Source organism: Ailuropoda melanoleuca, chromosome 6 (genome assembly GCF_002007445.2).
Source record: "Ailuropoda melanoleuca isolate Jingjing chromosome 6, ASM200744v2, whole genome shotgun sequence".
NCBI classification, from domain to species: Eukaryota; Metazoa; Chordata; class Mammalia; order Carnivora; family Ursidae; genus Ailuropoda; species Ailuropoda melanoleuca.
This window is the reverse complement of record NC_048223.1, coordinates 72,184,872-72,209,729: the sequence shown is the minus strand read 5'-3', so window position 1 is coordinate 72,209,729 and position 24,858 is coordinate 72,184,872. Positions and strand designations below refer to the sequence as shown.

The window sequence follows — 24,858 nt, the reverse complement described above, 5'->3', positions numbered from 1 at the left end:
GAAAATTAAGGAATAACAATATAATTAGGTTGTTGAAGTTTGAAGGTAAATATCAGAAGGAATAGCAAAAAGTTAAGAATTTGCCTTCGAATATTTGGAATTTCTAAAGGTGCAAGACAGAACTGTTTCGTTCTCTACTGTGGTACAGTTCCTTAGAGCTAGTTGATTGGCTGTTGCCAGGGACTTTATCCAAATTGTTATAATCTTGGTTCTGCTACTTAGAAGCTGTGTAACTGTAGGAATGTCTCCATGCCTCATTCTCCTTTTCTGTGAAATGGGGTGATAAATTGTACCTATTTCATGGGGTTATTTTGAGGATTAAATGAGGCAATAGTTCTAAGATGCTTAGAATAGTACCTAGCACATGTACGTGCTCAGTAAATGTTGGCTGTTAGGAGTATTACTGTTTGACATTTCAAACTATGCATATGTCTTACTTTGAAAAAGCTGTTTTAAAAATAATGGGAAAAAATTTAGGTCTTTCTAACTATCCTTTCTTGTAAAAAAAAAAAAATCTTGGTTTAGAAAATCTTTGTGATTTAGAAAGGTTTTTTTCCCTGCTGTTAAAGTCTCTTACTTAGTTTTTTATCTAGTTTAGAAATACTTTAAAGAATTTTTATCTTTGTATTACCAATCCTAGTTAGATAATGGAAGTATTGAAGATAAAAATGTTAGCCCATGAAACACTTTAGCCTTTTGTGTTTAAGGCACTTTACCAGTACAGATAAATTTCACTTTCCAATTAGATGAATCATAAAATTATGCATTACAAAATTATCTGCTGCTTTTCATCAGAGCCTAATAGCATATACTATTGATTTTTCCTTAGGCCTTCCCAATTTTATATTACAGTGTCCTCCTTTAACCTTTTTGTCTCTGTAAACTCACTTGGGAATTATTTTATAATTTGCTAAGAAGATTATCTGTAGATAACTAAATTTGCTGGTATTCCATTTGTAGAATTATCCTTTTTTAATTGGGAAGACAGGAGCATAAAATATTGAAATCCTCTGGTACCCATTCTCATTATTTGTTTGACTAGAGAGCTGCATAAAATATTTGCGGCTAACAGAACAAATTGAATAAACCCGTAGTGCTAATTACTGGGGACTTTTTTTTTTTTCCAGTTTCCTTTTCTATAGTAACAGGCAGGAAAAAGGATCAGAAGTGTTTGTGTATGGGTACATATATGTATACGTGCATACTTGTGAAAACTGTACTTGTAATCTTTAATGAATATCCTAAAAGAGTGCTTAATAACCCTTTTGGGTATTTAGTTTTTAAAATAAATTTTAAATGACATGGCATGCTTAGTCGGTAGAGCATGTGACTCTTAATCCTAGGGTCATGAGTTCAAGCCCCACGTTAGGCATAGAGTCTACTTAAAAAAAAATAAAAACAAAATAAATCTCAATAGTTTACGAGTTTTGAAGAATTATTTCGATAGACACTTGTGTCATCATTCTTCCCATTAGGAAATGATGTTTCACCTCAGAATAGCCTCATTTACATTAGGCTATGAATGGGAGATTAAGTCTACATGCCTCCTAGATAATACCAGATTTTTGTATGGAAAGAATAGTAAACTTCTCCGTAAAGACTTTGTCCCCTTAGAATCCTGGGCATGTTTTCTCAGTTTTAAAGATAAATAGCAAAAAACACAGGAGCACTCAAACTTTTAATGAGACTACATATCTGTTCTCCATAAAAAAAAGATTTTTATATTCTGTGCCATGTGTGCTTTTTCATTTCTAGGCAGGAGTTTGTTGATGCTTATGTGGATTACATATTCAATAAATCAGTGGCTTCCTTGTTTGATGCTTTTCATGCGGGCTTTCATAAGGTCTGTGGAGGAAAGGTCCTTCAACTCTTCCAGCCAAATGAACTACAAGCAATGGTTATTGGAAATACAAATTATGATTGGAAGGAACTGGAAAAGGTAGGGGAAAACAAATCTATGAAATTGTTTTAATGGAAAGGTGAAAGGAAAATACGGTTTATTGATGGAAAAATTGCCCTCTCACTTACTGTTTTCCATTTTACAGTATTACTGTCCTATTTACAGGAAAACACTGTACCCATCTTACTCCACAATGAATGAATTTTAGTTGTATATGAATTAGATAGCATTTTTGTATTTGTGGTAGTGATGGTTTTTGTATAGAAAAATGCCATTTATGACAGAGGTCAGATAGAAGTCCCAGCTAGGGGCGCCTGGGTGGCACAGCGGTTAAGCATCTGCCTTCGGCTCAGGGGAGTGATCCCGGCGTTCTGGGATCGAGCCCCACCCACATCAGGCTCCTCCGCTGTGAGCCTGCTTCTTCCTCTCCCACTCCCCCTGCTTGTGTTCCCTCTCTTTGGCTGTCTCTATCTCTGTCGAATAAATAAATAAAATCTTTAAAAAAAAAAAAAAAAGAAGTCCCAGCTAAAACTGAGTTTTCATTCTGCCCGATCATAGGGAAACCATTATGAAAAGCACTCACATTGCTTAAGATCATTTCTTTTTTTCCTGATTACTCTCAATGTTAAATTTTTTAGCAGAGAGTAAATAATATTCATGATCTTCATCACTAGTGCCTTAGCCAATAAAGGGGTCTTTAGGAAGAAGATTGGGAATTTTTTCAAATAACTTTTTTCTTTTCCTTCTCTATACAAAGAGTTCTCAGATACTTCTTCAGATAAACATTGAATAGAAAGTGCTAGGTTATATCAGCTTTGAGAAAGATGTATGCAAGTTCGACTTATAAGTTTCTCCATCTTTGTCCTGTACCCCTGAAATAAATAATGCATTATATGTTAATTAAAAAAAAATTCAACACACACACAAGAATAAGTTTTTCCATTTAAGAGTTTGATACAGGGGTGCCTGGGTGGCTCAGTCGGTTAAGTGTCTGCCTTCAGCTTAGGTCATGATCCCAGGGTCCACGTCGGGCTCCCTGCTGAACAGGGGAGTCTGCTTCTCTCACTCCCTCTCCCTCTGCTGCTGTGCTCTTTCTCTCTCTTTCTCTCTCAGATAGATAGATAGATAGATAGATAGATAGATAGATATTGTTAAGTTAGCTAACATTACAAAATATAATAAGTCTAACAAGGGTACAAAGCATTGGAAACTTTCATACATTGCTGGTGGGAATACAAATGGTATGGCCACTTTGGAAACAGTTTGGCATTTTCTTATAGAGTTAAATATGCACTTACTACCTGAACTAGAAATTCCACTCTAAGGTATTAAATTACATTCACACAAAAATCTGTAAACAAGGGGGTATGGGACATTATTGTTTAATGGGTACGGAGTTTCAGTGTAGCCAGATGAAGAGTTCTGGAGGTGGATGGTGGTGATAGTTGTATAACAGTGTGAATGTACTTAATGCCACCAAACTGTACACTTAAAAAGGGTTAAGATGGGGGCGCCTGGGTGGTACAGCGGTTAAGCGTCTGCCTTCGGCTCAGGGGGTGATCCCGGTGTTACGGGATCGAGCCCCACATCGGGCTCCTCCGCTATGGGCCTGCTTCTTCCTCTCCCACTCCCCCTGCTTGTGTTCCCTCTCTCGCTGGCTGTCTCTATCTCTGTCAAATAAATAAATAAAATCTTTAAAAAAATAATAATAAAAAAATAAAAAGGGTTAAGATGGTAAACTTTGTTATAGGTATTTTGCCACAATTTTTTTTAATTGTGTTTTTAAAATTATTCAAACATGTCAAAAACTGGAAACAACCGAGATGTCCTTTAGTGGGTGAATGGATAAACCAGCCTAGGGTATATCCATACAGTAGAATACTACTGAGCAATAAAAAGGGATACACTCCTGATACATGGAACAGCTGGGATGATTTAGAGTCCTTAAGGAGCGTGAAGAAGCCAGTCTCAAAGGATTATATACTGTATGATTCCATGTATATGACATTTTTGAAAAGACAAACTATAGTGAACTGGGGCTAGGGTTGGAGGGGAGTATGTGATGGGAGAGGGTAGCACAAGGGTTCTTTGGAGTGGTAGAAGTGTTCAGTATCCTGATTGTGGTGGTAGGTACCAATACATGTGCTTAAAACTCATAGAACTATGAGCCAATTTTACTATGTAATAATTAGGGAATACATTTTTTGATTTAAAAATAATTAGGACTTCTAGTTAAACATACTAGAATAGAAATGTTTATCTCTACTCCTTTCCAGAATCTCACTAGAGTGACAATAAAGGAATAAAAATGGGAATACACAGACAAAATATAAAAATACTGTGAACAAGAGAAAAAAATAGTTTTGGAAGACAGAAAATACAGGGATGAATTGATGAGTGACTAGACCCAAGAAAATTGAATTCTAAGCCTCCCAAGGGACAGGGTTTTTAAGAGGCAGCCCATTTCACACCCTAGAATCTCGGAAAGTCTCAGGAATTGGTACATCATATTACTGTGGTGGCAGGATCATGGTTAGGCTAAAAGCGGTAGAACTACTTCAAAGCTAATTCAAGGGATTGTTAGACTCCTCAGGTTCTCTCTGTTCCCCAGAAAAAGACAAATCTAGGGAGAGCCACAGAATCTGGGAAACCAAAGAAGTGAGGAAAGCTGATAGGCAACCTTAAATCCTCTGGGAAAGAGATTGAAGATTTCGTTTTTTGGTTAACTTGATCTGCTAAAGGGAAGAAAGCTGTAATGACGTTAAGACCTCAGTGGGAATGGATTCCATCTCCAGTCACCCTAAATTGAAAATGATAACAGTGGCCTCTCATCACACTTTACATCCTACACAGTTTGTCCTTTTTGCCTCCTCTCCTATCATTCTTCTTGCTTACACTGCTTTAGCCTTAATGGCCTCTTTGCTGAGCCCAGTCGTGGGGCCTTTCTATTTGCTATTCCCTGTGCCTGGAACTCCTTTCACCTTGATAATTCCAAAAGGGTTCTTGCTCTTACATCCTTTCATGTCTTTATACTTCCTCAAAGACCTTTATTAGCTAACATCTAAAATTGAGCGTGAATACACCCCCCCACACACACTCATACCCTGTCTCCTCAAAGACCTTTATTAGCTAACATCTAAAATTGAGCGTGAATACACACACCCCCACACTCATACCCTGTCTCCCTTCCCTGCTTTACTTTCTCTGAATTTGACTTAGTATAAATTTTACTTAATTGTCTTCACTGTCTGTTGCTTCTTCCCCCCACTACAATGTAAGCACCATGAAGTTAGGATTTTTGTCTCTTTGTTCACTGCTATATTCCCAGAGCCTAGAAGAGCACTCAGTAAGTACTTAAAACCTCTCTTGAAGATATAATTGATAGAAACATTCATTTAGTAAGATGGTTGTTTAGTATATTTTAGTGTACTTACTATACTTTGGTTTCTTCCACTGTATATGTGATTCATTATAATTTCACTGATTATGATTCCTGAGTTTTAATGCTCTTTCTTTCATCAGGACTGTAAACACATTTCCCCAGAACCATTTTGAGGTTTTTAAAAAAAAGAAAAAAAGAAAGAACTTTAGCTATCCTCCTTTCATTCCCCACCAACATGCTCACAGAGTATAATTCATACTCATTAATCTGTTAATTGATTGCTAGAATTTCAGCCATTTTTCTCCAAGCCTATTTACAAATAAATAGCAAATATTTTGTAGATTTCAAGAGATCAGTCATTGAGATAATCATGGCTACAAATGGAGCCCAAAGTTTTAAGAAGCCCATTAGCAAATACTTATTGAGCCCCCGTGGGTACCTAGTACTATGCAAGAGATTAGGGAGACATCAGTAAATAAGATTGAAACATGGTCTTTGCCTTGTAATAAGGAAGGTAGACATTAAATAATTTAACTCTGATGAATACAAAGGAAGAGTGTTCAGTGAATAGTATATAAAGAGGAACTTCACCTAGGCTGCACAAATCTGGGAAAGCATCTCAGTAGATGGTAGTCTCTACGAGGTAAGTTAAGGACTTTGTTCATTGCAATTTCCCCCGGGGCTCCAAATTTCGACTAAAACTCTCTATATCTGTTGAATGAATCAATGAGTGAATTTGGTGACATTTAGTCTGAGTCCTAAAGGGCTAATGAACAAAGGAAGGGGAGGATATGTCTAAGAGGTCTAGGCTGAGGGAACAGTGAGTGTGTCCAAAGGCCCTGATGCTGGAAGGCTCTTCTAAGAACTAAAATTTAAGGCCAACTGTGGCTAGATTTTAAAGAATACTTTACAGTGTTAAGATTTACTCCCTCTCTCCTGTCTGCTCACCTTTTCTAAGTGCTAGTATTTTTTCTATAGAAGTACACTAGCTCCATTGCTGCAGATTACCCCAAAATTTAGTGGCTTAAAAGTAACAGTGAACATTTATTTTCTCACTTTCTGTGGGTTTGGATTTCAGGAATGGCTTTAGCTGGGTGGTTTTAACTTAGGGGTCTCTCCTGAGATTGCAGTTAAGATACTGATGGGTGCTTTAGTCATCTGAAGACTTGATGAAGGATAGATTTCCTTCCAAGATGGCTCATTCACGAGACTGTTGGCTAAAAGCTTCATGTCTCATCGTGAGGACCTCTCCATAGGGCTCTTTGAGCGTCCTCTTGAAATGGCACCCAGCTCTCCCCAGAGTGAATGGTCAAAGAAGTTGAAGCCACAGAGTTTTTTATGATTTAGCCTCAGAAGTCATGTATTTCTCATACGTGCCATATCCTAATGATTACAGAGTCAGGCCTGGACACTGGGAGGGGCTACACAAGGGCATGAGCAGCAGGAGGCAGAGATCATCGTGGAAACGGACTGCCACAGAAAATTTGTCAGATTGAAGACAAAACTAACATCACTTAATATTAATGAAAGATTATGTTGTTTTTAGAATACAGAATACAAAGGGGAGTATTGGGCAGAACATCCAACGATAAAAATTTTTTGGGAAGTATTTCATGAATTACCATTGGAAAAGAAAAAACAGTTTCTATGTAAGTATTTCTAACTAGTCCTGTGTTTTATGGGAAATGGAATTAAACTTATTTTCGTAGGAGATTGATTTACTTTGTTGGATAAGGTTTTTTCCTTATAGTATTATTCCAAGGTACTGTTTTTAATTTTCAATTAGAGTAAGTTTTTTATCTGCATTCTTATTTTGAAAGCTACATTCAATGTGCCTCAAATAGAATTGGTTCTTTCAAATGAAAACAAACTCTTAACACCGATTACAATCAACTAGGGTTTTAGTTCCTTTTAGAATTTCTGAAAAGATTTCTGGATGGTAGCTTTTTTCCTTGTTCAGTCTTCATTTTTTTTTCTTTTGACTTATGCATCAAAACTTTGGGAACTTCTGTAGGAAATAGAACTTTTGTAGGATTTTGTACTTATTTATAACCTAGTTTGTGTGTCTTTCATCTGTTAAATATGTATTGAAATGACACTCCCTGGTTTTTTGTTGTTTTTTTATTTAAGTTTTGTTAACATACAACACAATATTGGTTTCTGGCCTAGAATTCAGTGATTTTGACACTTAAATTAAACAACAGCCAGTGCTCATCATAACAGGTGCCCTCCTTCTTACCCCTCACCCATCTAGCCCATCCCCCACCCACTTCCCTTCCAACCCTCAGTTTGTTCTCTATTATTTAGACTCACCTATGGCTTATTTCCATGTCTCCTTTTTTTTCTTTTCCTCCTTCCCATACGTTCATCTGTTTTCTTTCTTAAATTCCACATATGTGTGGGATCATGTGGTATTTGTCTTTCTCTGACTGACTTATTTTGCTTAGCATAATACATTCCAGCTCTACCCACATCTTTGCAAATGGCAAGATTTCACTCTTTTTGATGGCTGAATAATATTTCATTGTGTGTGTGTGTGTATATATATATATATATATATATATATATATATACACACACACCCCACATCCTCTTTCATCAGGAAATGACGCTCCCTTTGATATTCCTACTATTGCCAAGAATATTTTTGTTAATCTCTTTTTGACAGTTGAAATAAGAATCTTGGCTAAATTATTTTGTATATTGTAAGGATGACAAGTCTTTTGTAAGTGATTTGAGTTTTAGCTGTCCATTATAAATTTTTGTTCATAAATGTTAGAAACAAAATATTGAAAAAGGAATCATAATCAAAACTGCATTTTTTTATTTGATCTATAGACTGAATGGCTGTTCCCAAAAGAATGGCTCTCAAATGTTTTGTCAGGGACAGTAGTCACTTATTCATCAAACATTTATTAAGCATCTCTTGTGTGCTAACATTAAGATTACACTTTTTAAGGAAAAAATGATATATGGATGTGTAGTTAGTGTATCTCCAAAATCATGCTTCCATAAATCTGGAGATAGGCTTCCACATTAGAATAAACGTTAATATAAAGGTCTGCCATGGTGAGTGTACTAAATTACTTGGTACTCTGTATTGTTTTGATAAAAGTGGTTGGCTGAATAATTTTTTTTTCTTGGTAGTATTTTTGACAGGTAGTGATCGCATTCCTATTCTTGGTATGAAGAGTCTAAAACTAGTCATCCAGTCAACAGGAGGTGGCGAGGAATATCTCCCAGTTTCCCATACCTGTTTTAATCTTCTGGATCTTCCAAAATACACAGAAAAAGAAACTCTACGCTCTAAACTGATTCAAGCAATTGATCATAATGAAGGCTTCAGTTTAATATAACTTTGGAAATAATAACTAATCAGTTTATTGCAAAAGCATTAAACTAACTATTTGTGTTTTTCTTGTGGTGATGAATTCAGCAAGGTGACAGAGGTACTATTATAATTCTTACTTGCAAAATGTTCAATGCTATGAGTATTCATGAAAGCCAAAAAATATTAAAGGAAAATGAACAAACTGTGTTAATATTAAACTTATTGTACAGAACCATGGATTTTTTTTTTGCCATCTTCCAATAAACATACAAGTATTGTGAATACATTGAAGTTTTACTAACATGAATTTTAAGAGTTTGCATATTTCACAAATGATCTGGTGTGTGAGTGCATGGAAATGTTGCTTAATTTTCAATCACTGAGTGAAAAACCTTTATCTTTGGCCTGCAATAGTCATTCGATTATTTTTTCATTTTGTAAATAATGTTAAGTTTTGTAATAAAATAGTTATGTTCTGATACCAGTACAGTTTCTATGGTTGTAATTGAACTGAGCTAAAAGGATTAATAATTATGATTAAATCTTATTCTGAGAATCTATAAAGGCAAAAAATTAGCATAATGAAAGTCTTTGCTTTTTTACTAGAATAAATATCCTTTTGCAAATCTAAATTACAAATAGGAGTTACCTAAATAACTTGTAGTTCTTTCCTTTTGTGAACCTGGAGATGCTACGGATAAATGGGAGGTTATTAGAAAGTTTAATATTTAGTACTGGAAGAACTTTGTCCTACAGCTGCCAGGAATAGAAACTGGCTACTGTGAGAACCAACCAACCACTGGTGTATAGCTTCCAAAACTACTGATGCTGCAGGTTGGTAATGAGTCAGATTTTTCAATGCTTTAGAACTATTTCCTTGAACTTTTAGAAACAAATCTTAACACAGTTTTTATGGTGCTGATGCTTAGTTATCTCCTGTGATTGAGTTGATGCAACACGTGACTTTCTGCTATAATGCAAATATTTATTTTTTAAATTTATTTTTTAAAATGCCGTGAAAATTGTTTAAGTAATAAAGATTTATTGGTTTAATATTTACCCTTTCAGTGGTTCTCATGTAAGATTCAAAATTCCTGTGTCTCAGGGAAGGTCTTTTACATTTTGGATTGAGTATTACCATTGCCATACAAAATTGTCTGTTTTACAGAGTCTCCAGTTTTCTTAGCTTTAATTCCAAAATCCAAAACAAGTCTGAAAAAAATTTGTGTATTTCATTTTGCAGCAAAACTTGAATTGTTGAGGCTATTATTTATGGTATTAAATGGGACTAATTATACATTTTACTGTGGTGATGTTAATAGGTTTGATTTATTTAGTGTGTTTGATCTTAGGTGCTGCCGCAGACCCCTGTGGGGTGCTTTAAAAAATTCATTAACCTTCGTAATTCCAAAATGCAAATGAGCCCAAGGGTTTTGGAGACGGGATTGTGGACCTGTACTTTTCAGCTTAACTTAAAAACTTCCACTGGTAAGCTGTAGATGTCTTTTTTATATAGATGGAAGCCCTTAAACAGTATTCTCACATACTGGTAATTTAGCTCAAAGTAGCACTCTCCCTCTGAAAACTCTCTGTACTGTTTCCCTGTGCATCCGTTTCTTGAGGGTAGTGATTGTTCACATTGAAAACACGTGTATGTGTCAAGTGATTTTTTTAGTAACCTCTATGTTATGTAGCTCATCTGTGAAATAGCAGCCACTCTGGATTAATACAGATGGATTTCATTGAACAAACGTTTTAACAAGGACCTGGCATCTTATCTGGGAGCACAACAGTACAAGGCTTAATTTGGGTAAGTCTTATACTCCTCTCCCTCTGTTGCTGCAGACATACAGTAGTAGTATTAACAGCAAGGAGATTAATGGTAGAAAATTAAAATGCCATTGAAGATTTTTCAAATTGCTACTTGCTTTTTTAAAAATAGCAAGGGGGCGCCTGGTGGCTCATTAAGCATCAGACTCTTGATCTCAGCTCAGGTCTTGTTCTCAGGGTCGTGAGTTCGAGCTCTGCATTGGGCTCCACGCTGGGCATGGAGCCTATTTAAAAAAAAAATAGCAAGAAAAATATCTCGAGCTTTTAGATTAGTGTAGAAAGTAAGCAAATGCTAAGTTCACTAAATTGTAAGGACTCTTGATTATGCAGTGGACTAAACGTGAAAATATTTGGTTTCCGTACAGATCTACCAGTAAGAGCGATTATATGTTGGTAGCTCTGGTCTGGTTCAGTTGTGATTTTAACCAATAGCCATTGTTCAGACTGACCAAAGTGGTAGAACCAAGACACACATTGCATGAAACAAAACCAGAATGCAGTTTTTTAAAACTGGAGCCTTACAATAAAGTCCTAGCCTTTCTTGAATTTGGTTTTTACTGCATTTAGTTTAACAAAAAGTCCTCAAAGTGTAATAGGGCAATCGTCCCCTGAAGGAGTGTATGGCGAACTGAGAACAAGGGCACATGTTCCTGTTCTCAGCCACTTGCCCACTCCCCAGCTTTTGAGTTTTGGCCATCCATACTCCTTATGGGTTTCCTTTGCTAAGGAGTTCACCCTATTTCAGTAACTCCCTATTTTTTTTTTTTTTTAAGATTTTACTTATTTAACAGCACAAGCAGGGGGAGCTGCAGGGAGCTCGACTCAATCCCAGGATCCTAAGAACATGACCTGAGCTGAAGGCAGCCGCTTAACCAGCTGAGCCACCAAGCACCCCAATAGCCCCGTTCTTGCCACTGTTTGCCAATTGGTGAACTACTTCCACAGATAAATTGAGAATAGTCCCCTTGTTTCATGAAGTCTACCTTCTCTGTGAGGCCAGCCCCCCTGGAATGGAGTGTTACATGCAGAAGGGAACTCCCCTATTTTTTTCCTTTCTCAACCCTTGCTATACTTATGAATCACCTGGAGAGGTACCTTTTTTAATACTATGCACAGTCTTCTTATGCCAATTAAATGTTCTAAGGAGTGATGCCCAGGTTGTACTTTTCAAAAAAAAAGTTTCCCGGGCAATTTAATAGTCACAGTTGAGAGGCACTCAAAGCAGGGAGGAGAGGTCATTAGACCATTTCTCCATACTACTGGTAACATCCTAGCTTAAGTCTTTAGACTTTGTTCATTTCTGAAGAGAAGTTATGGTGTGCATACACCCTGCCTTTCTATGGTACAAGTCTAGGAGTTGAGACTTCTTTCAAATAGAACTTACCAAATAATGCTTCATAAAACACCACTGATTGAAACCACATCATTATTTTCAATACCACAAAGAGCAATGCTAACTAAACCATCGTGTTTAGTTAATTAGGGTTTTACAACCAGTGAAATACATACTGCATTAACCAAGGAGACTTGGAATAGTACTGAATATAAGCCTTAAAATTAGCTGTTGTCAGAACATGTACTTAACTACTTAAAATGACCAAACACCACCTTTTTAAGGTGTGATTTTCTAGTGAAAACAGGACATACCAGGGCAGAGTACTATTTTAAAATTCACTTCCAAAGCTGCTGGTGAGGAAGGCAAGAGTCCTGAGAGCAGGGAACTACCAGTCAAGGCTTTATTCATTACATACACTTTCTAAGGGGCCTGTTCCTGGCTTCTTGACAGTACACTTTGTCCCTCAAGAACTTGAATGGACTAAGGGTTTGCATGTCAGCCTTGCAAAGTTCATTCATACCACAGTCATTTTTTGTCCACACCTTCCTGTGTTTTAAGACTTGTGTTATCTGTGAAGCACTATGCTTTTATAGCACATATACTCGAGTTTACTATATTTCCACTTTTGTCAGTCTGAGCCTATGTCAGGTCTTCCGTATGTCAAGTTCTTAGGCCCTGCCTTGCCTTTCCCCCACTTTTCACCTACAAAGGTTCCTGGGCCTAGAACTGAAATGTTAGTTTTGAAGCACCAGCTGCTACAACCAGCAGTATCAGTGTTTGCTTACTATTGTGGCTAGACTCATAAGTTGAATGAAGAAATGTGAGAAGAAAGCATCTTAATATGGCCCTCAAAGCTGTACAGATTATCTACGAATACAATTTTATACCTTGAACAATGTGATTTAACAGAAAAAAGTCAAATGACAATTTTAATAGACTTTAAAACAGTGTACAAGTATAAAACACTGGTTTTGTATTTCAAAAGTTGGAGGAAGATATCCAGTCATTAAACAGTCTACAAAACATATGCCAGTAGATTACATAAAAGACTATGTACAATATAAAAAGAGCTGAAAACAGTCTTCACTGTAAAAATAATTTAAAACAAATTTTTCAATTTAAAATATCATCTATAGCACAAACACACATCATGCAAATGGAAAACTAAATATACTGCATTCTTTAGCCAAATAAATTCAGATTGAAACATCTTTTAGGTAGGGAAATGGCCATTCAATAAAATTTTTTTTCTCTGGCAGTAATGGTCATAGCTGAGTATTTTATGCTTAAAGAACAGCTATATTTCAAACCCTTTTTAAAAATTGTAATAAATACTAAAGCAACATAGGAATACTTTATAATTTGGGAGTAATGTGGGGTAAAGGTCTGGAAAATAAATTGCTCTGTGCAATTTTATAAAGTATGAACTTTTTTTTTGAAAGGCTAAGAAGCTTCTGCAGCTGAAAAGGTTTGATCTCTAGTTTTAAGGCAGGCTAAGCTTTTAAATAAAGATGTTGTAAGAACTAATTTCATTCATTAACTATTCTGCTATTGCAAGTTACATCATGTTCATCTCCATAATACTTGGCTAGCAGTTTGGTGTCTATTACACCAAATCCTCCCAACAGGAGACATGTACTTACTGGCTGAGTTATAATTAACATCTTAGTACTTTGGAACCGTAATCAGGGGCCTGTTGCTCTCCTCATTAATGGAAAAGAAAAGCAGCGGTCCAAAATATTACACTCTCCCCAGATGAAGTACCATTATTATAGATTCATAAAGGCTTTGCATATGCACATCTTGGCAGTTTAATACTTGTGGGAAAGAATGGATGCAAGCTCTACCACAGTGATAGGTATTTAAATAACAAGGGCAAATATTCTTGAAACTAAGAGTACCCAGGCAGGCACTATCGTTTCTAAAGCAATTGAAACATATTTCCAAAGCATTTATTTTTTTCAGGTTAGTTTTAGGAGCCAATATAGACATTACTACATGTCCACAGGAAGTACAAAAGCCATCTTCATTTCAACAATACAATATTCCTGAAACTCTTAGCACCAAGTCTTACTTTAAAAAGCAAGACAACGGAGTGCTCTCCCACATATTGTTGACTTCCTTCTACACACTGCACGTAATGAGATTTTTAAAAAGTTAGCTGCCACAAGTTTTGGAAAATGCCAGTGTTTAAAAATAGGTAATTGTGCTAATAATCAAAAGTTTAGCAGAACAGACATTTAAGGAGTTCAAACCATTCAATGTTACAAAGAAAAGTGTGAAAATACCATTCTTTGGTCTAGATAAGCTGTTCCCTTTACATTAATTTAACATTCCAATGGCTTTTGAAAACTTTAAAATGTTGAAACTCACTAGGCAAGAACAAAATTATATATACATATGGATATATCATACAAATGAACCTTTAAAAGAAAAGTTCTGACCAACAGGTGATTAAAGATACTTAGTACCCTTCTTTTAAAAAAAGTTAGTGTTGAGTGTACAAGTACAGAAATAAGAAGTTAAAAATTACCCATGGAAAAAAAAAATCTATTTTACCAGTCTATAAATATTACACCTTTCTGGTTTCCTTGCTCTGCTGAATTCACAAGTAAACATTCATTTTGACATGCTAAAGTTCCTAATGCTGGTGGAACAATTCCTGTACCTGGACAATTATTACATTATGATTTGTTTGATGGATAGTTAATGTCTGTTACTTCCTGTTTCATGGATATAGCTTCACTGACTGCCTCATGATCACCTCCAGCAATTCCAAATCCAGTTCCTCCAGCTCTCTCATTAACATCAGCTTCATCTTCCAAACCATTGTAAAATTCTTCAATCTCACTTTCATCCTCCAAGTGTTCTTCTACACTTGGACTCTGGCACGTTCCACTATCACTGTTACTACCACAAGAACTAGAGGATAAGACGTCATCTTCAGAGTCTGAATATACCTCAGCGCCATGGAAAATGTAACGATTTGGTGGTAAGAACAGATACTGGTTACCTGAAATATAGGAATAAAAGAGAAATAAGTTATTCCCAGTTTTCTAAGACTAACTTGGTCTGATTGTAGCTTTTACCTGAATATCGTTACCTAGAAACTATTACTGTAGTGTTCTTCAAAAACAAAGTGCTCGCTCACTCCTAACTGCCAATGTTAGTTCTGCCACCAACCAGTTTTGTATATTTGGGGAGTTAATTTCTATGCTTCAATTTCCTCCTCTGGAAAATTAAGTAATTTTCACAACTATCAACTAAGTATGAATAAATGTAGAGAACCACGTTCAATAAAGGTTAACTAACTCCTTTGAACAGGACTCATGACATGAAATACCCAGGCCTGCCTACATTACTCATGTTCACTGAATAGATGTTCTCTAAAGCACATACTATGCCTTCAAAGCACCTTCATTATTTTCAAATAGTTTTAATTCCATAATGGCTTCACCATCTATTCAGAAGTATAGTGTGCAGGCAATGGCATCACCTGAGAGTTTATTAGAAGTTTAGATTCTCAGGCCCCACCACCCACCTACTGAATCTGAATCTTCTTACAGAAGTCCTAGACACATTAAAGTATGAGAAACACTGATGTAGCATTGGACATTAACCTTTCTTCTCCAATCCCCTCCCAAATTTGCATTCATAGTTTGAGATGTGACCTGATGGTAAGGACAATTCCCTCTCTCCTCTAAGCTATGGGTTCCCAGTGAAGGGCACCTCTTGATGGGAACTTTAAATTTTAATGATGAAATAAATTTTCTACCCTTGAATTCATTAAGAACAAGTAACTTCTAACTTAAGCCTGTTTCTACACATAATAAACGTCATATTTATTGCACCATACCCCAGACTGATTCACAAAAGCCTGGCGCTAACAGTTAATCTGAAGTGACGCGCCATCTGCCATGCATATCTAGGTTTCTCTTCAAAATGGGTTTCAAACTTTATATCCCATCATGACTGAGGTTCTCACTTTGAAACAACGTAGTATGTACATAACAATTCTGATCTGAACCCACACAATTGATTTCACATTCCACTAACAGATCACAAATTGCAGTGTGAAAACCATGTACTTCCTTCTATTTTGGGAGGGTACACAGTATTCTTCAGTTTTCTAAGCTACTAGTATTAATTTCCATGATTCAAAGAGGGAGTACCTGTATTCTAGCTGCTAAAAGAAAAGCCCATCTGCTACTTCATTTCTCCTGTGAGGGGTCCCAGCACGTGGCTGTTATGCGTTTTTACTATAGTTTTGGTCCATGCTTTTAAAAAATACTTCCCTCTACGTTAGCCCCCGATGAACAGAATAATATATTTCTCAGCCCAAGAATCCTGTACCTGTTTGGTTTTTGTCTCTTCTTGGGAACCATCAAGACAGACTCAAAGTTTGCCTCATATATCCTCCCACATTCTCCTTTTCAACCTTCATCTCACCAACAGAAATCATGGTAAAAAAAAATAAGACTAGTGTGGTACTTTGTTTTTAACAGCTACAATTTTACAGTCTACATCAATTATCTTTTTAAAATCTCACAGTGCTGAAGTATATGTTATTTTATTTCCCATTTTTCAGATTAAGAAACAAATTAAATAACTTTGCCCAAGGTAGATCTGAGACAACTCAGGAGTAATTCCAAAGCCTGTCCCTTTAAGGCCTAAATAGGTATCTAAAAACTGCTCCAGGTTTAATCTTTGTTTCCTGGGGCCAGCAAAGAGTTTTCTGTTTGACCCATCTGTCAAAAAGATACTCAAAAGAAATCTCCAGTGCAAAAGTCTTCCAGTACATAGGCAGACTGTGTATATAGTAGATACCAGTGTTTACCTGACTACACAGGTTTAAATAGGCTTCATGCCCAATTTGGGGCTTGAACTCAAGACCCCGAGATCAAGAGTCACATGCTCTACCAACTGAGTCAGCCAGGTGCCCCTAAACGGCAATTTTTCTACTTCTGGCTCTTGCCACATTTGCAAACATAAGCATTCTTCTATGCTTTTCCTAGTTTCTCCTGGGAAGATGTCCCCCCTACTTACTGTTCAAGACCAAAGTCAGAAGTTGGGTTTTTGGAAAGCCTTCTATACCTAATCCCCTCCAAGCAGCATCTACATTTCTTAATATCACCTGTTTTGTTTAATCAGCTATTTTTATAATTATACACAAATATCGACAGATTGATCACTGTGTATGCAGAACTTACCTACAGTATCCCTGGTATAGAAAAGGTGCTTGCAAAGGCTTATTCAAATGAACTAGAATTCATTTATGGTAAATGATTTGAACGAGTAATATATTGTAAATGGAATGGGACTTAATGTTTTAAGTTGTACAAGATTGTTACATCTAAGTAAGAATTTTTTTTTTTTACTTTTATTTAATTAGGATTTTTCACCCTACTACTTGGTAAAGAGTTCTTATGTGTCAAAACGGTATATGTGTTGAGTTTCTATGCACTAATAATGAAGTAGCAGAAAGGGAAATCAAGCAATCCTATTTACAGCTGCCTCAAAGACTAAAAGACCTAGAAATAAGTTTAACCAAGGAGGTGAAAAGACCTATACTCTGAGAACTGTAAGACACTGATGAAAAGAAACTGAAGAAAACACAAATTTAAAGACCTACTATTGTTCATGGATTGGAATTATTATTCAAATGTCCACATTATCCAAAACAAGCTATAGATGCAATGCAATCCCTATCAAAATACCAACAGCATTTTTCAGAGAACTGAAACAAATAATCCTAAAATGTTTATGGAACCACAAAGACCTGAATAGCCAAAGCAATCTTGACAAAGAACTAAACTGAAGGGATCATGTGCCCTGATTTCAAACTATAATTTGAAGCTATAGTAATCAAACAGCATGGTATTAGCACAAAAATAAGACACAAATCTATGGAACAGAATAGAGAGCCCAGAAATAAACCCAGACTTATATGGTCAATTAATCTATGACAAAGAAGGCAGGAATACACAATGGGGAAAAGACAGTCTATTTTATTTACTAGGTGTTAGGGAAACTAGACCGCTATACACAGAATGAAAACCACTTTCCCACACCACATACATAAATAAACAAAATGGACTAAAGACCTAAACGTAAACAACTGGGACTGTATCAAACTAAAATTTTACACGTGAAGGAAACCAACAGAACAAAAAGACAACCTACTGACTGGGAGAAGATACTTTAGCAAATGATGTAGCCCATAAAGGGTTAACATCCAGATTATACAAAGAACTCCTATAACTAACAGCAAAAACACCTGAATAAAAAATGGGCAGAGGCCCCAAATAAGACATTTTCCCAAAGACAGTATACAGATGGCCAAATGACACATGAAGATGCTAACATCACTAACCATCAGGGAAATACAAACTGAAACCTCAGTGAGATCACCTAACAACACCTGTCAAAACAGCTATTATCAAAAAGACAAGAAATAACGACTGCTGGCACAAATATGAAGAAAAAGGAACCCTCAAAATCTGCTGGTGGGAATGTAAATTGGCGCAGCCGCTATGAAGAACAGTACGGAGGGTCCTTAAAAAGTTAGAAAACTAAAAATAAAAAATCCAGCAATTCTGAGTATTTTAAGAAAGCAAAAACACTAATTTGAAAAGACATATACCCCTATGTTCACTGCAGTACTTATTTACAATAGTCAAGATATGGAAGCAACCTAAATATCCATCAACAGATAAATAAAGAAGATGTGTATCTACAGTGAAGTATTTCTTAGCCATAAAAAGGAATAAAATCTTGCCATTTGCAACAAAGATGGACATAGAAGGTATTATGCAAAGTAAAATAGAGAAGACAAATACCATATGGTTTCACTTATATGTGGACTCTAAAAAACAAAAGACTAAACAACTGGTGGTTGCCAGAGGGGAAGGGAGGGTGGAGTGCTGTAATAACTTGTGTGTTGACAGTACTACACTTACCATGGTAAGCATTTCCTAAGTATATAACCACTGTGTGTACACCTGAAACTAATATTGCATGTCAACTGTATTTCACTTAAAACAAAAAACTGGGTAGATGCTATTCCTAGTAGTCTGTGGAGAAGGATCAGAGATGTTTTCTAGATCTGAAACAACACAGCATAGTGGTTAAGAGGACAGGCTCTGGAGGACAGACATGGAATCCAATTTGGCTCTTCCACATCCTAATTGTTACCTTGCACAGGGTCCTTAACCTCTAAGGTCCTCAGTTTCCACACCAACAGCAGAGAAGTAATAATAGTTCCTACCTCGTGAGATTAAAATCAAATAATGTATAAAAATAAAGCAGCTGCCCTAGGGTAACCACCCAAATCTCAGTCATCAGTTCTCCCAGCTAAAGCTCACCAGACAATGGCAGAGTACAATTTATTTTCCAATTTTCTTCTCAATTCAAAGATTACCTTCTCATTCCCTAGAAGAACACAAGGTACAGAGAACACTTAAAATTTAACTCTATTTCTTCCCCTACTGTAAGATACCACTGTTTAACCTTTTTCTAGCCTAAATTCTCAACTTTACAATTTCTCTAAAACACAACTGTTATATTTAGCTGTATAAAGCTACCCTATCAACTAACCTGCCAAAATTGCTTATTTCTTGCAAATATTTTGTTAAAACAGTTGTACCTTCAGAACAGTAAAATAAGTATACCTCCAACAGCATTTCCTTACCATCAAGCCGTTTGCTAATTTGCTCCTTTGCAAGTCTAGCTGGCCAGCACTTCCTCACTGTGTCAGCAACTGAAGTTCTTTCATTTTTCTCCCCAGTGTTAGAGCCAACATTCTTCAAATCTGGACTTTCCAACTGTTCAGTAACACTTTCAATGTTCCTAGAATTCTGTCCTTCCTGTGACTTTTCTTCCATACAATCTTTTGATTTGGACACACCAGGATCATCAACATTACTCTTACGTGCTTGGTCTAAAAGTGTAACAATCACTGAAGAATCAGGTGGTGAAGTTCTTTCCGGTGAACTTGAGTCTTCTGAAATATTAAGAGGTGTCGGTGGCAACTCTGCCAAATGAGCCAACTCTTTTTGTGTTCGTGGAGGTTTTTCAGTAATTTCTGAAAGCTTTACAGGGTTGCAGCAAAGTTTGGCATATTCACCACCTAACCTATGACATAATTCATTTATTATAACATCACAGTCTCCAAGAAGCTCTACATCAAAATGCAGATGAGGCAAAGGTTCTCTATTTATTAATATCTGAGGCACTTCATGGGGTATGGAACCTAAAAATAAGATGAAAAATGCATTAGAAAAAGGGAAGGGAGCTAATAAAGACACAGTACACTATGCAAAAATCTAACATGCTCCCAATATCAAAAAAGAAACCTACCACTGCTAACCAAGTCATCACATTTCATCAAGCTATCAAATAAACAAATGAGAAGTTAAACATCTTTATAAAATTCCATGTCCTGTTTCCCATCACCTGATTACTCCAAGCAATCTTCTCAGGCTTTTCTACTCTGTATCTCAATTTCCTTGTCTGTATAATGGTGGTAACGGTACTTTTTCACACAAGGTTGTAGGCAGAATACGCCAAGTGCATAGAAGAGCTCTTGGCACAGTGACAGTTATTCTACTGAAATAGCTCCTGATACAGTGTGTGGAAATTCATACAAGTCCATTTTCCACCATTATGTACCTGTGTTTTACACCTTTTAAAAATTACCTTTGTGTATCAGCCACACGCTATTATACTGCCCCACATAAAGCTTTTAAGAATTTCTCTGCTTACCTTTAAAGAGGAAAAAAAAAATAACTCAAAAATAAAGGAACTTATTCATGAAATTTTATTCTTATGTTCTACTGTCAAAGAATTTCACAGCTATTTTGGGAAGACTGAAACTGATAAAGCCACCACATGTAGGTAGGAAAAAGATGCAGAACTGTAGCGCTGAACTTGTTTCTTCCAACTGTTTGGTCTGGCTTGCCTATATTATGATTGCTGATGTAGAGTTCTAATTTAATTCTCTGATTTTGATATTCTTGGGGCGGCCGGGTTGCTCAGTTAAACATCCCTCTTGGTTTCAGCTCAGATGGCGATTCTCAAGGTCCTGAGATTGGTCCATGTTGGGCTCCGCGTTCAGCGCAGAGTCCACTTGGGATTCTTTTCCTCCTTCTCCTCCCTCCCCCGTTCCTCCCCCTGCTTGCGTGGGCTCTAAAATAAATAAATAAAATCCTTAAAAAAAAAAAAAAGTTTGGGGGCACCTGGGGCTCAGTCGGTTAAGCATCTGCCTTCAGCTCAGGTCATGATTCCACAGGCCTGGGATTGAGCCCCGTGTCAGGTTCCCTGCTCAGCAGGAAGTCTGCTTCTCCCTCTGCCTCTCCCCCTGGCTTGTACTCTCTCGCTCACTCACTCTCTCAAAAAAATTTTTTATATCTTAAAAAAAAAAAAGTTTGATATTCCCGCCTTTCTCCCTTCACCTTTTAGGGTACACCTGATGCTACTGAATTAGTCCCTCTATCTTCCTCTCCCCTTGCTTCTTCACTAGAGAGAGAAAAGAGATAATATAAAAGCATATGTTAAATATTCCCGAGAGTAAAAGGGACTTATATTTGAGCATTTTCACACACACACACACACACACACCCCCATGGGTAAAATTGATCCACATAAAATGATTATGACAAGGCATGACTGTTATTTTTTTTTTTGAGAGAGAAAAAAGAGAGAGAGATCCCAAGCAGGCATCATGCCCAGCCCAGGACCTCACAAACCTGAGATTATGACTTGAGCTCAGACACCCCACTGACTGAGCCACCCAGGTGCCCCAAGGCATGACTGTTACTCTTATAAAAACAGACCAATCCTATTGAGCCCCCAAATTCTCTTACATGAGTATATTACACTTCTAGATTACACATATCTAGCTATACATTTAAACTTATTGGACCTAAAATCAACTAAATTTGAAAGCTCAACAACTATAATCAAATTAAGACTAAAAACACACAAAGGACAGTTTCCTAAGCATATGTAAATTAGCTGAAGCGAACTCTTGTCATAATAAAAACACATTCCACTAAAAAGCTGTTTCCCTTTGTCTTAATTTTTCATATACATCAGAATTTGACATTACTTCTGTTTTGATAACCCTTTCCCACACCCCTGCACCAAAATGTTAGCTTAACCAATCTTCGTGAATATGAACATTACCTAAGAAATAAAGTTTGGCTCTTTACCATTCTTTAACCATAAAGAAAATAATATCATTGGGGTCCATTGTACAGACCCACAACCTATGGTAATCTATGTAGAAAAAGTCTCTAAAAATCATCACCAACTTACTTGGAATTAGTGCTACTGGTCTTACTTTCAGGGAAGACCCAATAACAATGAGGAGATCAACTTCATCTTTGTCATACTTCATGGCTCTATGAAACTGCTCTGGTAAATTTTCACCAAAAAAGACTATCTCTGGTTTCATGATAGCAAGTGGCTCATCAGCTGGGCACCTAGGACAACGAGGAACCACCTACATGTTCCAGATTTTCATTGAGATGGGGAGGAAAAAGGAAAGCACTCAAGTTAGAAATAATCAACATTTACACACTTCCCAAGAATGCATTTCAAAATTATCACAAAAGTTGAATCACTATATTGTATACCTGAGACTAATATAAATACTATGTGTTAACTATACTGGAATTAAAATTAAAAACTTAAAAAAAAAAAGAACTGGGGGCGCCTGGGTGGCACAGCGGTTAAGCGTCTGCCTTCGGCTCAGGGCGTGATCCCGGCGTTCTGGGATCAAGCCCCACATCAGGCTCCTCTGCTATGAGGCTGCTTCTTCCTCTCCCACTCCCCCCTGCCTGTGTTCCCTCTCTCGCTGGCTGTCTCTATATCTCTGTCAAACAAATAAATAAAAATCTTTTAAAAAAACAAAGAATTAGAATTCCCACATAAAAAAAAGTGTGTTCAAACTGAAGTGTAGAAGCGTATGAAATGAGCCATGTGCTTAAGTCCTTGGGGGGAAAAATCTTCAAAGAAAACAGAAAAGCTATGGATAAATAGTAGGGAAAACTGGATACAACCCTCAATGTCAAATGTCAATGACTTCATCAACATACAATGAAATACAATGGTGTTATTATCTAAGTATGTAGCTATTGTAAGACCCATGAAGACCAACATTTAAGAATCCACTGCAGATTAAGAAAAACCAGCATGTGTATATATGTACACACACGACTTAATCCTTTTAAAAAATGTAAGAAAAATTCCATTTTAATATGATATTCTCCACTCATAATTATGTATGATTAACTATATATGCAACTAGGCACATAAAATTTCTATTTGGGGGGCGCCTGGGTGGCACAGCGGTTAAGCGTCTGCCTTCGGCTCAGGGCGTGATCCCGGCGTTATGGGATCAAGCCCCACATCAGGCTCCTCTGCTATGAGCCTGCTTCTTCCTCTCCCACTCCCCCTGCTTGTGTTCCCTCTCTCGCTGGCTGTCTCTGTCTCTGTTGAATAAATAAATAAAATCTTTAAAAAAAAAAAAAATTCTATTTGGATGGTTCTTATTCTCTGCCATTATTTTCCTATATTTCTTTTTTGGGGGACAGTGATCATATACGAAATACCTTTTAAAATAACTTTTTAAATGTTTTAAAGGATTACCAAGAACTAAAAAATCCGACAGGCACTAAAAAGGCAAAGTAGGAGAAACTCTAATATAGCAACACCTCACATATGATTTGAGTCTTTTAGATATTAAGCCAATTTCATCATTTTAGAGACACAGACATTATAGAGCAAAGTTGAAATAACTTAAGGGTTCTTGTATATTTATTTCATCAGAATTCCCAATGGTAGTATTATCTTCCTCAATCTTTCTGTACCACATACTTTTAGAAAAAAAGAAAAAGAGCTTTCTTGGGGGAGGGCTAGAAAGATGGCAGAGGAGTAGGAGACTTAAATTTCGTCTGGTCCCAGAAATTCAGCTACATAGTTATCAAACCATTCTACGAACTCAACAGATCAAAGAAAATAGCAACTCTATGAACAGAAAAGTAACCACTTTCTGCAAGGTAGGATGTGAGGAGAAGTGAATCTGAGGCAATATACAGGAAGATAGACTGGGGGGGTAGGGAGCCTCTGTCAACCTTCTACCATCAAGTGTTAGAGCAGTGGAACACAAAACTGAACTTTCAGAAGTGGACTCTAGTGCGGGGCGGGGGGGGCGAGTAGAATCCTCGCTGGGACAGTGTGGTCTCGGGACAGTGTGGTCTCAGGACCCTCCGGATCACAGAAAGACTGAGGGTGCCTGAGTGTGGCAGAGCTCCCAGGTACCGACTGGAGCAGGGAAGCCGGCTGCAAAAAGTGGGCCGAGGAGTAGGCTCTCAGCTCGGGGTTGCCATAAACCATGATCCGAGGCACAGTGAGTCCAGGGCTCTTCAAGCAGGGGCCCAACAAGCAGCAGATCCGGGGAGACTCCCCTTCCTCCCCAGGTAGGAGCAGGACGGGAGCCTGCTGCAGGAATCTACTGGGTTTGGAGACTCCAAACGGGGTCATGTGCCAGAGACAGAAACCTCGGTCAGAGGCCAGGTAAGCAGAGTGTGACTGGAGACCAGGAAACAGAAGTGACTGACTGCTTTTCTCTGAGGGCGCACTGAGGAGTAGGGCCCCAAGCTCTCCGTTCCTCTGGGGCCAGAGACGGGGAGGCTGCCATCTTCATTCTCATCCTCTAAAGCTGCATGGAATAGCCTTCATGGAATAAAAACTCCCAAGAGCAAACCCGAGCAGATTACTTAGCCTGGCCCCTAGCAAAGGTGGTGCAATTCCTCCTGGGGCAAAGACAAATAAGAATCAATGCAATAGGCCCTTCCCCCAGAAGACCAGCAAGAACATCCAGCCAAGACCAAATTTACTGATCAATGAGAACTGCAAAACTCCAGCACTAGGGGAATATAGCACATAGAATTCACAGCTTTTTTCCCATGATTCTTTAGTCTTTCAAAGTTAATTTTTAAAATTTTCTTTAATTTTTTTTAAATTTTTCTTTCCTTTTTCAACCAACTTATCAATTCCTTTTTTAAAATCTTTTT

At 37.2% G+C, this 24,858-nt stretch overlaps 2 protein-coding genes across 8 annotated transcripts in view; one reads left to right on the top strand and one right to left on the bottom strand.

Annotated features, from left to right (window-relative positions):
* HERC4 (HECT and RLD domain containing E3 ubiquitin protein ligase 4) overlaps nt 1-9,910 on the top strand; it is a 134,543-nt gene extending 124,633 nt beyond the window's left edge. For 5 of the 7 annotated variants that reach the window (XM_034662595.1, XM_034662594.1, XM_034662593.1 and 2 more), the window contains 3 exons: nt 1,756-1,939; nt 6,829-6,931; nt 8,430-9,097. In XM_034662595.1, coding sequence (XP_034518486.1) covers nt 1,756-1,939; nt 6,829-6,931; nt 8,430-8,638 — 496 coding nt within the window. In that variant the 3' untranslated portion in view covers nt 8,639-9,097. Of the gene's footprint in view, nt 1-1,755; nt 1,940-6,828; nt 6,932-8,429 lie in introns of all 7 variants that reach the window. The other 2 variants (XM_034662596.1, XM_034662597.1) reach the window with 1 other exon arrangement.
* Nucleotides 9,911-12,680: 2,770 nt separating this feature from the next.
* SIRT1 (sirtuin 1) overlaps nt 12,681-24,858 on the bottom strand; it is a 32,680-nt gene continuing 20,502 nt past the window's right edge. The window contains 3 exon segments of the mRNA XM_034662598.1: nt 12,681-14,792; nt 19,470-20,030; nt 22,097-22,283. Of these exon segments, the coding sequence (XP_034518489.1) occupies nt 14,464-14,792; nt 19,470-20,030; nt 22,097-22,283 (1,077 nt within the window). The 3' untranslated portion in view covers nt 12,681-14,463.